Source organism: Cuculus canorus, chromosome 1 (genome assembly GCF_017976375.1).
Source record: "Cuculus canorus isolate bCucCan1 chromosome 1, bCucCan1.pri, whole genome shotgun sequence".
NCBI lineage: Eukaryota > Metazoa > Chordata > Aves > Cuculiformes > Cuculidae > Cuculus > Cuculus canorus.
This window is the reverse complement of record NC_071401.1, coordinates 131,424,261-131,440,789: the sequence shown is the minus strand read 5'-3', so window position 1 is coordinate 131,440,789 and position 16,529 is coordinate 131,424,261. Positions and strand designations below refer to the sequence as shown.

The 16,529-nt window shown below is 42.6% G+C and overlaps 1 protein-coding gene across 4 annotated transcripts in view; it reads left to right on the top strand.

The window, feature by feature from the left end:
- Nucleotides 1-15,171, top strand: part of KCNA1 (potassium voltage-gated channel subfamily A member 1) — a 58,469-nt gene extending 43,298 nt beyond the window's left edge. Inside the window, exons 2-4 of one of the 4 annotated variants that reach the window (XM_054059491.1) lie at nucleotides 2,809-3,184; nucleotides 5,475-5,995; nucleotides 6,778-15,171. In XM_054059491.1, the coding sequence (XP_053915466.1) occupies nucleotides 7,245-8,720 (1,476 nt within the window). In that variant the 5' untranslated portion in view covers nucleotides 2,809-3,184; nucleotides 5,475-5,995; nucleotides 6,778-7,244 and the 3' untranslated portion in view covers nucleotides 8,721-15,171. Of the gene's footprint in view, nucleotides 1-2,808; nucleotides 3,185-5,123; nucleotides 5,996-6,777 lie in introns of those variants that run through there. The other 3 variants (XM_054059497.1, XM_054059506.1, XM_054059487.1) reach the window with 3 other exon arrangements.
- Nucleotides 15,172-16,529: the final 1,358 nt, after the last annotated feature.

Below are 16,529 nucleotides of genomic sequence, written 5' to 3'. Positions count from 1 at the left end.
TTCCACTGTCACTTATTCTCTGCTCTTTTCTGTAGGTTTCTTGACATCTCTCCTTTACAGTTTTCATTCAGCAACATTGAGAGTGCCCACACAATTTCACATTTTTGCAGCTTGAATGTTAGGTCCCCAGTCAGATTTTGAGGTAGGCATTGGTCTCCTTAAACTATAAGGTGATACACTTTTTGGAATTAAAAATGGGGCCCATGGAGAATTCTCCATCTGCTCCCTCAGACTGAAGATATTCTGGTGGTGTACTATGCCTACGGCTTGGCTTGTTTAGTGATGGATGGACTTTTTGAGTGTTCATTATGATAAGACCAAGTGATAATGTGCCATATTTCATGGCAACTTAGCAAAAGCTTGTATCTGTCCTTTGGCCTCAAAATAGCCTCAGCTGTAAAACATTGCCATACATTTGAAGTCCTACTGCTACGGTCTGATGTTGCTGTTTATGAGTGTTCCTGGAGGTCTATTGCAGTTGACCTTGCAGTCCAGCTAGGATTAAATTTGACTCTGATTCAGTGGGAGAGCTCTAATTATAGCTAGATTATTTGTGCACTGAGAGTACCCTGAAATGCCTTGATTTGCTAAGCCACATTTTACTTTCTCAGAAAACTCAGCTAGCTGATGATGCCTGTGTTCATCACCACTCTGTCTTCAGCCTCAAGCTTGGGGCTTTCCTAACAAGAATTGTTGTGCCATAAGGATCAACACTTCCTGATTCTTTCCTAACCAGTTCAAGTAGAAATGTCCTGGGTGGGGGGGGGGGGGGGTGGAGGGGGGTGGTGTCTTCAGCTATGTGTCAGCTTTGTTGAAACATCTTTCCTATAAGCTGGAATCTTCCTCCAAATGATCTCATACAAGAGAAATCTCAGTGTTCCCAGTTTTTGGCTGTGATTTACAAAGACCCATTGCCAGAACTACCAGAACTACTTTATGGATTTACACGAATGTACTTGCTCTGGTGTTGTTCTGCCCTCCCCAGGTGTTCCCCTTCTCTGACAGCAGTGCTTCATGTGATGCTTGCCCTCTGTGACATGAAGAAAGTTCGCTCTCTGGTCTTGACACTCCAATGGCAATAGCATTCATGAATAAAGTTCTTGCTCCAAGACTTGTATAAGGTCTCAAACTAAGTAATAAAATCACGAGAAGCCCAAGTGAGTACTGTTAAGAAAGAAGTTGTGTATTAAATATCTGAGTATGCTCAGAAAAATCACATAAAGATGAAACTGTTGCGAAGTCATTCAGGGTGTCTTCTCCAAATGCTGCTCCCTCTGTGCAAAAAGTGGAGCAGAAATATTTTAAAACATTTAGTGCGCAGGTCTCAAAAATTGCACTCTCCTCAGAGGTCAAACCAACCTGCTTGAGCAGGGTGCACTTTCCATAGCAAGCAGCCAGCTGGACAAAACTCTAGGAAAGAAAATCTGGGAGCGGGAAAGGAAGTAAAAGAAGAATGTGATATTAAAACTGCAAAAATATTGTTGCTAAGCATTTTTATTTACACTTCGAGTGTTTTCCTCTTATAGACACATGCTCACAAGAATTTGGTGTTCTCTGTAGTGTGGCTTGCGCATTGTGGGATGGATTAGCACCTTGACTTTCCATTTTGTCTGATTATATGTCTCCCTTGGAGATGGACAAAAGCAGGATCAGTCCTTTCCTAATACAGCACATTTTCTGTTTTCCCTGACTAGCCATCCTTCCATTGCCATACTTTGCCCCTATCCAATCCACAGAGGTGGAATAAAAAGCAGCAAGGTAGTAGCAACTTTTTTCTCCAGGCTAGTCCTGGCAGCAAGACTGTATATGTAAGTGAGGGAAATTTCTGATTCCTTCTTCACAGAGATGGACTCCAAAGCGCTCATCCTGCCTCTCTGTAGCCTCTTTTGATCACAGAGGGCCAAACTTTAAGGCTTTAAAAAGGAGCAGGACAAACAAGGAAATGATATGACAAGAGGGAACAAAAGTCATTGTCATCTACCATTAGCCATCAGTATGCTTTGAAGCACGAGATTTGATTATCCCAGTCATAACAATGCCTAATAATACTGGAGGAGAGTAAGAAGGCTCATAAATCAGTATTAAAAAATTTACAAGATCCTTTGTTCCCAACAAGGAGTAAAATCCAGCTGTCAATACCACAAGCCCACCCTTGTCTCTACCCGTTGACTCTTTCCGGGCCATAGGTCATCGTGACTCATAGTGAGTCTGCAAGGCAAATTTAGGCCTAAACATCTTCTTCATGCATAGCACCCTGTCACCAAATGACATTAAATGATGTCTATGTTGACACCTGCGCAACTCATTTGTAGAGGTCATTTATGCAGCTCTAAATACTCATTTATGCAGCTCTAAATAAAGCTATAATGTTACTGGAATATTTTCCAGGCATAGATGAATTCTATCTACAATGCTTATGAAGATCTGCACGGTTCAATCAACCAGGACATCACTCGCCACTATGGATTTTGTGATGATTTCTACCACACAAACTGCCTCTTCATGTCAAGGAAAATTAGCATGTTGAGTGTGTCACTCACAACACCTACATGAATGATGTCATGCTGGGAGATCCACTCTGCTTCTGCATCTGTTGATTTTAGTCAATAGTTTTCAGGTTCCATGGTGACAGTGTTTAATGCCTATTTCACTATGTAAAAAACAATGGTTCTTTTTTAAATCAGTTTCAGATTTACAGTTATTCTATACATTTTTCTTTAATCCTTACAATACACCAAGAATTTTAATCAACAACTCAATTCTCTTTCTCTTGGAAGAAAAATAAATAAATCTGTTCTTTCTTGCCAGGGCAAATCTTTTGTTTGCCAGATCAAAAGATGGCACCCTCAGCGTTTTTACAAGACTGAACTTTGAACTTGCAGAAACTATTCTGCTTTTGCTGTGCTGATCTGTCTTTAACACAAGGAGTCTACCAGTTTCTGCTGCCTACAAAGAGTTACATCAGCAGCCAACAAAGATGGCTCAGCCATCCTCACCCTGTGATGTTCAGAATGCCCGCCGATTCCCCATCTGCTTGTGCTCATCCACACCACCATGCCAGGCTGGATGCACTTTCGACACAAGTCGAAGTGTTGCTCGTGATGAATGGCTATCGGAGAGGTGTAATGCTGTTTGCTTTGTACGACCAGACCTAACAAACACAAGGCTGGGTCATCAGTAAGAGGTAAGGAAATGGACAGGAACTGCTTTTTTTTGACATCTAGGGAAGCAGAAAGATGCCTAGTGGGATTTTTAAAAGCATCTGCTTTAAATGTTGTTTTGTTTTAAATACTGCCTGTTGTTTATCTCAAGCTTTTGATTGTTGCAACTTGTAGTTTCTCTGTGAAACCTTCTCATACTGAACAGAACTTCTCAGTTTGACCCTTGAGGGGGATTACCAGTTCAACTACTGGTGGCCATTTTCTGTAACACAGAAAGTATGAAATAGCAGCAGCCTGACTTCAAATTTGGCAGCAAGTTGGAGTCTCCTTCCATTCCTCAGCATTTAAATCAAGCCTCTTAGCCGTGTAATGTGTAACAATGACCTCTTTGCAAGACCTAGTTTTACTGCTCATCAATTTATGTACCTTAACAAGATTCTCAATGACCCTACAGTTAATAGTCCAATTTTCTTAGAAAGATATCTACCGTCCAGCGTGATTGCTTGTCAGTAATGTTAGTTAGACTGGAATGAGGAATCACAGAGTTCAAATCTATTCAAAATGTGGAGGTGGGTAGCAATATCCCTGTCTGTACTTTCACTACTCTGTAATGTGAAAATATAATTAATTTTTTTTTGCTGCTGGTAGGCCCACAGCTTCCAATGAGAATTTGGATTCTGCTGTGCTGAGGTATCCCTCAGAACAAAACAGCCTAAGCAGTTGTGACAGGCAAAGAAAGCACTTTCAGACCTGTTTTTCAGATACAAAAAGAACAGATACACTTGCCTGCAATCATGCAGGAAACGAAGCGCAGAGCAGCACCTTGAACTCAGGCCTCTGATTGTCAGATCTGCATTTTTATCACACTCCTGAGCATACGTTTGTCTTTGAACTAGCACAGGGGGATATAATACTGCACCAGAGCTGGGCGAGTGCTAGCTCATAGAGCTGTTTCTGCAAAGCAGTTCCAAGTGCACTGAATGCAGAGCAGTGAGCTCTCTGCAGCATATCATCCAGACATGGAATTCACTGCCATAAGAGGATGTTGAGTCAAAGGCCGAGTTTCTTGAGGGGATGAAAAATGCCCTGGTTAGTTAAGGTCACAAGATTGGCTTGCTTTTTTTGAGGGGGTTTAGGTTGTACAGGGCCTGGAGCTGCTGAGTTCAGGGCTGGGTGCTGATGCCGAGCTGCTAAACCGTCAGCCAGAAAATCAGGGATTGTGATTTTCACTAGCAGAATAGTCTCTCTTTTTATTTAGCGTTTTGATTGTTTTGCCTGGAGTAGCAGAAAGAGACTTTTCTCTGGCTCACAACTTCACCAGAAGTTTCTCACAAAACTTTCAGCATATGTGATGCTCACTGAAAAGAAAAAAAAAAAAAAAGCCTACACAAAGCTAGAGAGGGAATCTGTTTCTTTTCCTTCACACTTTTATTCCCACCAAGGCTAGTGAATGCGGCATGCAAAGTAGCTAGGATTACAGCACAGCAGAACTAGAGGATTTTAGAATGGCTTGTACTTCAGAAAAAAACAAACAAACCATGCCCTCAACAAAAAAACCACAAAAACCAAACACCCCACAACAACAAAACATGGGGATAACTAAGAGGAAGAGGAGACAGAAAAGGTCTGTGAGGTCAGGAGGTCTTATAAGTATTTTCGGACTGACAAGGGGGTGATATTAAGTAAGGGTAACATATTATGCAGTAGAAAGCTAACGAGACCAGGTCTGTTAAACGTGGGCTTGCTGTTACTTTGCTCTGGAATGCTTCGCATTACACAGGCCCAGGTTGTATTTGAATGCCTCTCCCGCTTTGACGAAGTGAGCAGCAGGCTTTTATATAATGTATATGATCACATACTCGTAGGGAACAATCCTGCACTGGCAGGCGAGGGAAGATGATGACATAACGGGTCTTCTCCATCTCAAAGTTATGTGATTCATCAGTTAAATGAATTCAGTGGGATAAAACATTATGAAAGGGCAATTTCCCTGCAGCACACTGCCTGCTGATTAACTCTTCCCTCCCAATTTCGGCCACACAGCTCGGGATCAGCCTCCTCCCGCAATGCTGGGAGGCTCTGGCAGCACAGCAGAGTCCACCTTGGAGTGGGGTTCCTCGGGGGCTCCGGGCACTGCAGCATCTCTCTCCGTGCGGGATGTGTAAAGCCCTGCACCACTCCTGCCACCTCTCCTCCCTCCGGTCCCGTGTTCTCACCCCCCCGCCCCGCTCCCCAAGCTGCACCAAACCGCTCTCAGGTTTCTGCTGATACTGCAGCGTCAAGAAATGGCTCGAGTTTGCTCCTTGCTCTTAGGCATTCAGCAGCCCTCTCGCTCCTGCCACACGCGCCCAGCTCCTGCCTCCTCCTGCTGCTGCTGCCGGGACGAGCCAAGCCCAGCTCCGGGGATGCGGCTGCAGGACTGCGGCTCTCTCCCAGCTCCTCAGCCGCCGCTCCTGCTCCAGCTGCCTTAAGGGAAGAGAGCGCGACAGCCGGCATCTCTCCAGAACCCTTTGATTTCATTTACTAACCAGACTTTTGGAAAAGGTACTTTGCGCTCTCTTCCTCCCACCCCCCACTGCGGTTCTCGGCAGAAACTAATTAAACCCACTCGCCCTTGGTGCGCCTAAGACAGTGTATGAATATTTCAGTGTCTCACAGGCAGCCCTGTAAAGCGATCGCTGTATTATTAAGAGGGGTGCAAGAGGAGGAGAAGGGTTGAGTTTGCCTCTGCGGTTTTTGTTTTGGTTTGGTTTTTTTTGGATGATGCTGCAAGGCGACTTGACGCATTCCGGCACTGGCTGCTACTCCTAACCAGCGCATCTGACTGGGAGCAGGTAAGGAAAAACCCTTTCTCACTCCGCGCTGTTGGACTCTATTTGAACAGTTTGGGTCTGGGATGTCGATCTCCATCCTTTTGGTTTTCTCTCAGTTGTGTTTAGCTGTTGCAAAGGAAGAGAGGAGATGCTTTGCTCCCCTTTCCCCTACCCCCCCCCCCATTGGTGTGATGAAGTTGTCAGCGCTCAGCTAAGTCTCTACTGTCTGTGAAGTGGGGAATGTGGTGGTCAAGAGACATAGTGCAGGAGCTGACCCTGATGAAGTTTCCTAGGAAGCCCTCCCAATGCACTCAGGGCACTGCAGTCCACACTGGCCCTTTCCTACCTTGGGGGCCTTGGTGTGGGTTCGGGGATGTGTGGAAACGCATAGAGCTCTGCATGTTCTGCTGTGGAGGGTAAAGTGGGAGGATGTTCTTGCTGGTGTGAAAGCCAATGTATTGCGCCTGAACGTGTATGTGTGATGGGGCTTGGGGACTAGTTTATTATGTTTCTCTCCTCTCTGGCAGCCTCCATCCTGCAAGTGAGTGTTACACCTTCAAAAGCAGAGTATCTCCATCTCTCCCTCCCCAGCGTACAATAGGAGAGGACTGGGGCAGTGAGGGGAGGGGGAGGGCAGGTGATGGAAATTTGCTGAGTTGGCATTGCAAGGACTCGCCTCCCAGCTGCCCCGTGATTTATTTATTTATTTACCTATTCATTTCTATGTATCTATCTATCTATTTATTTATTTATTTATGTATATGTGTGTGTGTGTGTGCGTGTGTGTGGTAACTTTGTGACAGCAGCCACAGCGATGGTCAAGTCGGCGACAAAAGAGGACGGATCACGTTAAAGGCAAAAGGAGACGGCTGGGGAGGGAACCCCAGCCTTGGGGTGCACCCCATAGACCTTCAGCCTCCTGGCTTGGGGAACAGGACCCCTCATCTTACCTGCCCTCTTTCCCCCCTAAAGGTACTTCTTCCCTCTTTCTTTACCCTCCTGTCATCCCTAATGCCTTTCCCTTCATCCCACCTCTCCTTCTCCCTTTTGGATATTTCCATCCTTTAGGCTACATCCCTTCCTCAAGCTCTCCGCCCAGACTCATCATCCCTTCCCGTGGACTGTGAGCCCCTACCCCTGCCCCCATTCCCTACCCCCACCCCCTCAGACTCCACTGAACTGCCCCAGGACTCTCTGCTCTCCTCTATCCACCTATCAAGTCCCTCTCCTCTCCTACCCTGCCCTTGCGTCTTCCTTCCCGTGTGCCACCATGACCGTGATGGCTGGAGAGAACATGGATGAGACTTCTGCACTACCTGGCCACCCCCAGGATAGCTACCAGCCTGCTGCCCATGACGACCATGAGTGCTGTGAGCGTGTAGTGATTAACATTGCTGGACTGCGCTTTGAGACACAGCTGAAGACCCTAGCCCAGTTCCCCAACACACTGCTGGGCAACCCTAAGAAACGCATGCGGTACTTTGACCCCTTGCGCAATGAGTACTTCTTTGACCGGAACCGGCCCAGCTTTGATGCCATCCTCTACTACTATCAGTCTGGGGGGAGGCTTCGCCGGCCAGTCAATGTGCCCTTGGACATGTTCTCAGAGGAGATCAAATTTTATGAGCTGGGTGAGGAGGCCATGGAGAAGTTCCGGGAAGATGAAGGATTCATCAAAGATGAAGAGAGACCCTTGCCAGAGGGGGAGTACCAGCGCCAAGTATGGCTCCTCTTTGAATACCCAGAGAGCTCTGGGCCTGCAAGGGTCATTGCAATAGTCTCTGTCATGGTGATCCTCATCTCCATTGTGATCTTCTGCCTAGAGACGTTACCTGAGCTAAAGGAGGACAAGGATTATACATTGCCTCGCATCGACAACACCACCCAGGTCTACAAATCAAATATCTTCACAGATCCCTTCTTTGTTGTGGAGACCCTGTGCATAATCTGGTTCTCTTTCGAGTTGGTGGTGCGCTTCTTTTCTTGCCCCAGTAAGACTGATTTCTTCAAGAATATAATGAACTTCATTGACATTGTGGCCATCATCCCTTACTTTATCACCCTGGGCACTGAAATGGCCGAGCGGGAGGGGACTCAGAAAGGAGAGCAGGCTACCTCCTTGGCCATCCTGAGAGTCATCAGACTGGTAAGAGTCTTTCGAATCTTCAAACTCTCCCGGCACTCTAAGGGCCTCCAGATTTTGGGACAGACCCTCAAAGCAAGTATGAGAGAGCTAGGTTTACTAATCTTCTTCCTGTTCATTGGGGTGATCTTATTCTCTAGTGCGGTATATTTTGCTGAGGCTGAAGAACCTGAGTCTCATTTCACAAGTATCCCTGATGCTTTCTGGTGGGCGGTGGTATCCATGACCACTGTGGGCTATGGTGACATGTACCCTGTGACAATTGGAGGCAAAATCGTAGGCTCCTTGTGTGCCATCGCTGGTGTGCTGACAATTGCCCTGCCTGTACCTGTCATCGTGTCCAACTTCAACTACTTCTACCACCGAGAAACAGAAGGGGAAGAACAGGCTCAGTTGCTTCATGTTAGCTCCCCTAATTTAGCATCTGACAGTGATCTCAGTCGCCGCAGCTCCTCCACAATCAGCAAATCTGAGTACATGGAAATCGAAGAGGATATGAATAATAGCATAGACAATTTTAGAGAGGCTAATCTCAGAACTGGCAACTGCACTGTAGCCAACCAAAACTGCGTTAATAAAAGCAAGCTGCTGACTGATGTGTAAACAAAAAAAAACCAAAATCCCCACTCACAGCTTGAGGACTTTAGTGACACAGTCACACTTTGTAGATGCTTTACTGATAGTCTTTGAATGCTTTCTTTACCTCGTAAATGCCTTGTTGCATTGCGAATTTTTGCTCAGCGATAAAGAAGCTTCCAGGATCCATGAAAGATAGGTTTTGTTTATTTTTAAAAAATGTTTTCCACCTGGTAAATGATAAACATTTGAACTAATTTAGTTTTAAGCTGTGTGATGCTAGACCTAAAGTTTTCCTCTTCCATTTCCCTTTTTCTTTTCTTTTTGAAGTTAACTTAAACTAAGCAAGAGAGTTTTTAGAGCTATAAAACATACGCATGGATTCCAGTAAAAGTATTCTGCAAAACTGCACAGTTGCAAGAAAGTGCATAAAATAATAATAAAAAAACCCCAACAATGAAAACCTGCAGCAAGCATTTGCTACGATTTTTATGAAGGAGCGCAAATTTTCCTTCCGACTCCTAGGTGAAAGATTACATACTTCCTATATACAGATCCACACAGCACCTTATTAAAAACATGCTTAGGCCAGTTCTCTTTTGCTGTCCATAGGAGAACTATTCTAAAATGAAAATAACAAACAAAACTGAAGACAAAACATCTGCAATGCTGCTAAGTTCTTTTACGTGCAGATGATTTGAAAATACTTTTCCTTTACCCTGTCCAGAACTAGATACAAAACTTTAAGCCCCTCTGTTGCAAGATAGCACAATGGAGTTTAATATAAGCATGTTTGAATTTGATACTATTTATTTTATAATCGCATGCCTGAAACGTTACCTCAAACAATAGCAGATAAGCTTTCGTTTCAACCCAATCTTCTAAAAATAGGTCCTTTAACTCTCTTTTTTCTTTTCTTTTGTTTTGTTTTTCTTTTTGATTTGTATTCACCGGAAGTGCACTCCTTAATTTATTACATCGTTGACTAGTAATTTAAAGTACTGTATTTAAGTGCGTATGTTAGTCAAATGGGAACAATAACTTTTGGAGATCGAAGCATGTTCAAATATTCAGCATTATGGCCTATTTGATTAAGGTGTAACTTGAATTAATTAATGCATGAATTCAATAATAATAACAATAATAATAATAACAATAAAAACAAAATAAAAAAGTGCTCGACAGACTGAGGGCCTGAATGAACTGATTACAGAAACCTGATTGTTTTCCTGCATTGCCAGGGAAATTTGTTGGCTTTTGTCCAGGCATTGTTGGAAAGGAACATATCCCATCCCTTAAAGGGAAAGCTATAGGGAAAATTAAGAAGTCAAGTTATATAGAGCAACACCTAAAACGTAGTATCCTTTATAGCTGAAAGGTGCAGATGCATGCTTTTTGGTGCATTCTCAGAATGTAAATGAAACTTATCTATTATATGCATCCAAATAGCAGCAGCTGGTTTCTTTTGAAGTCATCAGTTGAGACTTTTTTTGTATTCCCCTAAAACTCACTGAAGAAACTCAACAGATTGATAGTTGCACTAGTGCCTTTATTTTACATCCCCTAAACTGCTGGAAGTGCCTCCAGGACCTAAGCCAATCAGATAGTGAAAGAAAGGGCAAGGCAGAACTGCCTCCTGGCACAGCATGGAAAGGGGTAGAGAGGGAAAGAAAGAGGAAGTGTGAGTGAGAGGGATGCAGAAAAGGCAGGCAGAAACCACCAGCGCCAATGGGATACCTTCCTTCCCTTGTCAGTCCAATGCTACAAGGCCCAGCATTTGCTTCTGCCAGGTAACTCGTAGTTGTGTTTGTGCAAGACTTCAAGTTTTCCTAGGTTGTTCATAGAGACATTGCTGCTATGGTTGTATCTGCTCTTCCTTTCCCTGAGATGACTTTTCGGTAGCCTTTCCCAGCCTGGCAGGACACAGAAGGAGCTAAGGACCAGCATGAACTGCAGCATTGCCCAGTCAGGCAAACAGATTGCAGGGCTGTGTTCTTCTTTCCCTTGGATTCCCCAGCAGGTAGGTGAGAGACGCCTTCCAGTGTCCTCACATCCTTGCTTCTTTTATCCCCTTTTGGCAGTCTGCCAGATCTTAGATCCCATCACAGATCCTTTGAGCCACATTTTTCTTTCTGGTCCCTAATCTTACTCCCACCATGATGTGATGAAGGAAGCAACACTAGGAAAATGTATCTTCTGCAATATGCCAGCCTTGATTGCTAGGCCCTGGAAGATCTGAGTTAATTTAGGCACTAATCTTTATTTTTTAAATGGACAAAGTTGAGGATCTTCATTCTGCACTTAGCATGTGGCCAACTGCTGTTGAACACTTCTTCCACATTGTACAGATCCTTTCTTCCCTTATCCTTCTTATATATGTATATATATGTATAAATATATATATGTGTGTCTGTGTATGTCTGTGTCGCACACAGGCGCAGATACGCATGTATGTAAAATCAAGGCACTTAGAGTTAAAAACCAACACTAACTCTGCAGATACGCACAAGCCTGACATGCCAGGTTTACAGAAAGACTTGATTTTATTTCTCACTGTGTGGCTTCTGTGAATCTTAACAATGAGAAAGCGATAAAGAACTGAGGGAGCTCTAACTCCTGTAAGAACTGCAAATCATCAGATAAAACAGGGCATTACCTCCTTTACGTAGATGTTGTAAAGCTTCCTTCCTGTCCCTCCCCCACCCCCTTCACAGCCCTGCCCATTGTACACCTTTCTCCCCACTCAAATCTGATGGTCCTGATCTTCCCAAACTCTTGACTTCTAGGCTATGACTTTTCATGTCAAAACAGACTTGAATGCTGCACTCAGCTTGTAAAACAACCAACTAACTAAACTAAACAGCAATAATCAATTCAGTGCTGCGGGACTGATGATCAGAAAGCAGCATCTGAGAGATGAGGCCTCACTTCGGTAACTTAACTTCTGCCACAGTTGCGTATGCACACCTTAGTTTAACGAGTGGAATGATAATCATTCTGCATATGTAAAGAAAAATGTGCTGCATGCAGCAATTCTTCTTAATCAGGAGACTGGGGTGGATCATTAGGACTAGAGGTGGTCTAGGGAGCTTTACTGTTGCTTTGTCCATTTATAGCTCACTGCAAAGGATCTCAATACATATGGAGTACAGGAATTAGCCTTATGTAGCATAGGCATGTGTTTTTGGCAAGTTTGACACACAAAAAATAGACAAACAAAAAGTTCTTACTCCTTTTACAGAGGAGTGCTGAAACATCTTTGTGGGCCTGAAGGTGCACTTACAGACTGCCAGTTTTTACCAGTAAGAATCTTTTTCTTGATTTTTCTTTTTTTTTTTTTTTCTTTTTTTTTCCCCTCCCCTCCTTTTGGAGTATGTTTCTTTTTGTCACACATGGGGTTGTTTATGTCAGTGCAAGAGGACTTGAAATGAGCTGATGGCTAATTTAGTGCATCTCTGAAAGACTGAAGAGAACTTCGTTCATTTGGTAGGAACATCACAGAAGTAATGCCCACATCATACTGGACAGGGAAGCTAGTAGATATGGCAGTCTTAGTTGGGCTGTAGTTTGCAGCAAGGCAGCAATTCCAGCATAAGGAGTTACTGCCCAAGCCTCCTTTACCAGCCACTGTTCTGTGCCTCACTATGCTTCTTGGTTGTCCTCATACAGCTTTTTATTCATCCATTCAGGGAAGGGGATGAGGGAATTTATCTGGTGTGAGCAAAGCAGCACTGCACTGTGGTGCAGAGGCAGGAATGAAGTGGAGAGGCAGTGGGCAGGAATCCTGTAGGCTGATATTGTTGCCAAAATTTCCCATCTGGTCCTGCCATCCTTAGCTATAGAGCATTAGAGAACATGCAGAGGAGCCGGCAGCAGAGTGAAAATTAGAGGCTCTGTACCCCTTTCCTTCGTAGAGCTGAGAGGTTGCTGCCAGACTGCCAAGAGCTCAAATCCTTTGTGTGGCAGCTCCAGCAGAGATGATGAACTGGATTTATTTGTCTTCATGAGGGAGCTAGCATGCAGTAAGCCAGGGTGTGAGTTGACAGCATCCTAGCAAACCCATGGAGATTCCCTGCATGGAGTCTCTGTCTTAAGCCTTATCTCCATTGGGGACTTCAGGAAAGCTAATCCGAATTGATGAAAGGTGTGCATTTAAAGTAGATTTGTTAAGCTGTTTTAAAGCCCAGCATGGACATTCTGTTGCAGCATAAAAGCAACCTTAATCTGATTTGGAGTCATTCTTTTTGGAAGGAAAGTAAGCTGAATTGAATTAAGGTTGCTTTAATTCTGAACACAATGGGGCTTAATACAGTTTACCTCATCTGCCTCACAAGTTCATTCAGATAGATGAGCCTTTAGTAACCATGAAATATATTGGAACTGACCCTGCTTTGCAGAGGGTGGCTAGGCGGAGTGTGCCCACGTGCTATAAAACTCTTAGTACATGAATGCTGGTAAATCACAGCCTGGCTTACTGAGGGCTAACATGTTGTTCCTGTTAGCAATTCTAGTGATTTTCTTTCTTTGTTCCTGGTTTACACATTTGTAGGTGTGAGGATAATCAATCCTGCTGCCTTCTGGAAGGTTGGCAATAATCATGGCCCAAGGATTTTTTCCATTTACGAAGTCTCTTACTGTTGATCATACAGACAAGCACTTGAAAGACAGTATGTTGCTCTAGAGACAGGACAAAATTCAGCAAAAGTCCTCTTGTTTTCAGCAGTGATTTTGCCCAACCAGAGATTTCAGGGATCAGACCCTTCTTAGCAATTCGGCTGTGTATCATTCATTAGAGGCTGCATTGGCCCAAATCAACAACTGGAGTAGAGGCAACTTTTACTGACAAATATTTTACTAAGGGACAACTGTTTTCATTAGATAGAAGTACAGAAAGTTTCTTTCTGTTATGAGAGAGTTGAAGCCCAAGTGTAACGTAAAAACCTGCTTATTTTTACATATAAGGTACTGAGGGCAAATTTCTCTTTTCCACAGTTCACACTTGGACAGTGTAGTGTCTTATATGGACATGTATTAACCCCCAAAAAACCCCAAAACCACAACACTAGGACAGGAACATCTGAAATTTAGAAATAGATGGGAAGTTGTATTTTAGAATAAGATCTGCATGTGTGTATGGAGAAAATATATTCCTTTCCAAATATTAGCTTGAGAACTGTTTTTAGAGGGGTGCCATTCTGGATTAATTTATTTCCCCTAATATGAAGAAGGAAGTACTGCAGCTCTTCCAGGAATGGTCTGATACTGTAGGCTTCCCTCAGCCTGATACCACTGGTGGTCAGAGTAATTTCAGTCTCGCAGGAATGCAAATCCAGTTCCAAAGTGTGATTTAACCTTCATAGCCAAAGAGCTGGGTGGAATTGGAAAGCTGTCCTTGCAATTGCACAACATGGCAAGTTTGTTCCAGACCTGCCTATTGCAAATCTGAAATCTAAGATGCTTTAACCAGGGACCTACATTTCAGTTTTGGTTGGACTTATTTCAGGCTGAGTTTCTTTTTCTGTTTTCTACTCTTCTGGCTTTACTCAATCAGGCATAGAGAATTTATTTTTCCTGAAATGCTTATCAAGTATTCTTAAAGGTGTCAGTATTTGTATCTGCAAAATGAAACTTCAGGTTGTTCTACAGTTTCACTCAGTACAGATGAACGTGCCACTGGTGCGGTCAACAATTTATGCGGTCAAGGCATACTATGCTTTGATATTTTCAAAGGAAATAAAATGAAACTGAGGTCTTAACTAAAATTTGTCTCCAAGCGTCTGTTAATATCTATGTAATTCTGTATATTTCACCTGTTCACAGGCTTTAGCGAATGTTGCTACAAGTTATAAAAAATAACCATCTTCCATTTCTAGTTTCTATAATAAAATGAAGACGTTGCATTCAGTTCCTTTAGGTGCATCAGTCTTTGATCCATATTATCGTTTCAATGACATTTCTATAATGTAATTGGGATCAAATGTATATTTTACTTTTGTACAAAAGTAAAAATGATATTTTTATGACTAAATTCAGCAAACCCTTACCTATAACCTGCTAAGATGAAATTTTATTTTCCTTTCCTTTACATGTAAACCATTGTTTTTGCAGTATGTTGGTTTGAAATGAATAAATAACAGCTGTCAATAGAACTGTATGTGGCCTCTCAGACATACCTCTGATTTTAAAGATGAAATATTACTGATGTGAAATAAACTGATTAGTCTCCATATGAAAGTGCACCATCAGGGCAACAAACCATTTAAGCTGACACAGCTGTACCTAATTTCACCATTTATAAATCGCTTACACTTTGGGTCAAGTATGGACTTCATTGTCACATTACAGCTCATTTTACTTCAGTACTGAAACCATTTGACTTATCCTTTTTAAAACATCTAATGTTATGAGTTCTTGAACTATTTCAAATGCATAGTTTTCACCTATGCAATTTTACCTGCTTCTGTACTTGTTCGTCTGTTCGTACTTGGCATTAATTAAAGATAATTTTTAAGTATCTTAATCAGGATTATGCTGTCTGGTTATTTTCTGGAGTTTTGTTTCTCTGTTGTCACTACCAGCCAGTACTATCTGAAATGAATGATTGGTTCATTGATGGCTTTCTTATTGAATGGTTTAAGAAATGGCAATGTAGTGAGTGGGAAATATGTCTGTGGGTTCTGAGAGGCTTGTAAATGTCAACTCAAGCTTTACAGTACAATTTAGCCAAGGGTTTGGCTTTTATAGGTTTTGGATTTAGCCTTGGGTGAGTAATGTGAGTAATGTCAGGCCAAACTCTGCTTGCCTTCACTGCTGAGGCAGCACTCAGTTCCAGCAAAACCAGTGGAAATAAGATTAAGCCTGCTGATTGTGTTCTCTAATGACTGTGGGTATCAATTAGCATGTTATGGCCGCATTCCTGAAGCTGAACCACGGCCTATAGCATTCTCATATAATTGCTGACTTGAAATGAGGCTTCAAACAACTGTGTGACTGATCATGGGTTTTGGTTTGGATTGAATGTAAGCAAGTCAAACTCCCTTGCTCTTGTTTTATTTTTGAAAATGGTTTTGTTTTTTCCAAGGTGAGTTTCATCCAGACTGGTCCGATACAGTCATGTTTGCTATGTCGCAACATTGTGTTATATATAAAGAAAGCAATGGCATAAATACTAATTACTTTATGTCGAAGGTATTGTGTTTAGATGTCTATCTATAAAGACCGCCAGGTCTCTCTGTAGATAGATGCAGTTTGTAACAGAGGGATGCATACATGGTAGAGTGCTGATTACATATGGTGAAATGAAGTGAAAGAAACCGTAACATAATATGAGGAAGAATATTTTGTGTGGCCTGTCATGTGATTTTATTTATTTGTTTTACTTTCTTGGTCAAGAAAAGCTTTTGTCGATTACATCCTCGTTCATCAATAGCTTAAAGTATATTTAGTCAGTCTTATTGAATCTTACTTATAAATTGAAATAAATTGTTTTGTTGAGTTGGCAGTAAGGATTTGCAGTTATCGGTCGTCAATGGGTCTAGTCCAAGTCATTTTTCTGTTAGCTGCTCTGTGGTGACATTCTTAATTCGATGAGACACTCGTGTCCATGCCTCACTTCAAGAGTGTGATCTCTGTCATTGAGTTTTGTCAGCTCTACATGTGTCTAAAGTCTCAATACTTCTTCCTTTTTTCTTTTCTGTGTAAAAATCTTCCTCAGTATGAATCTTCTCCCTTTTGTACTTAGCCAAGATCCTGTTGAATTCTTTGGATCAAATTGTAGTGTTGCTGCATAGGCTCATTTCCTGAGTCTACAATTCACCTGCCATATAACCTATTTAT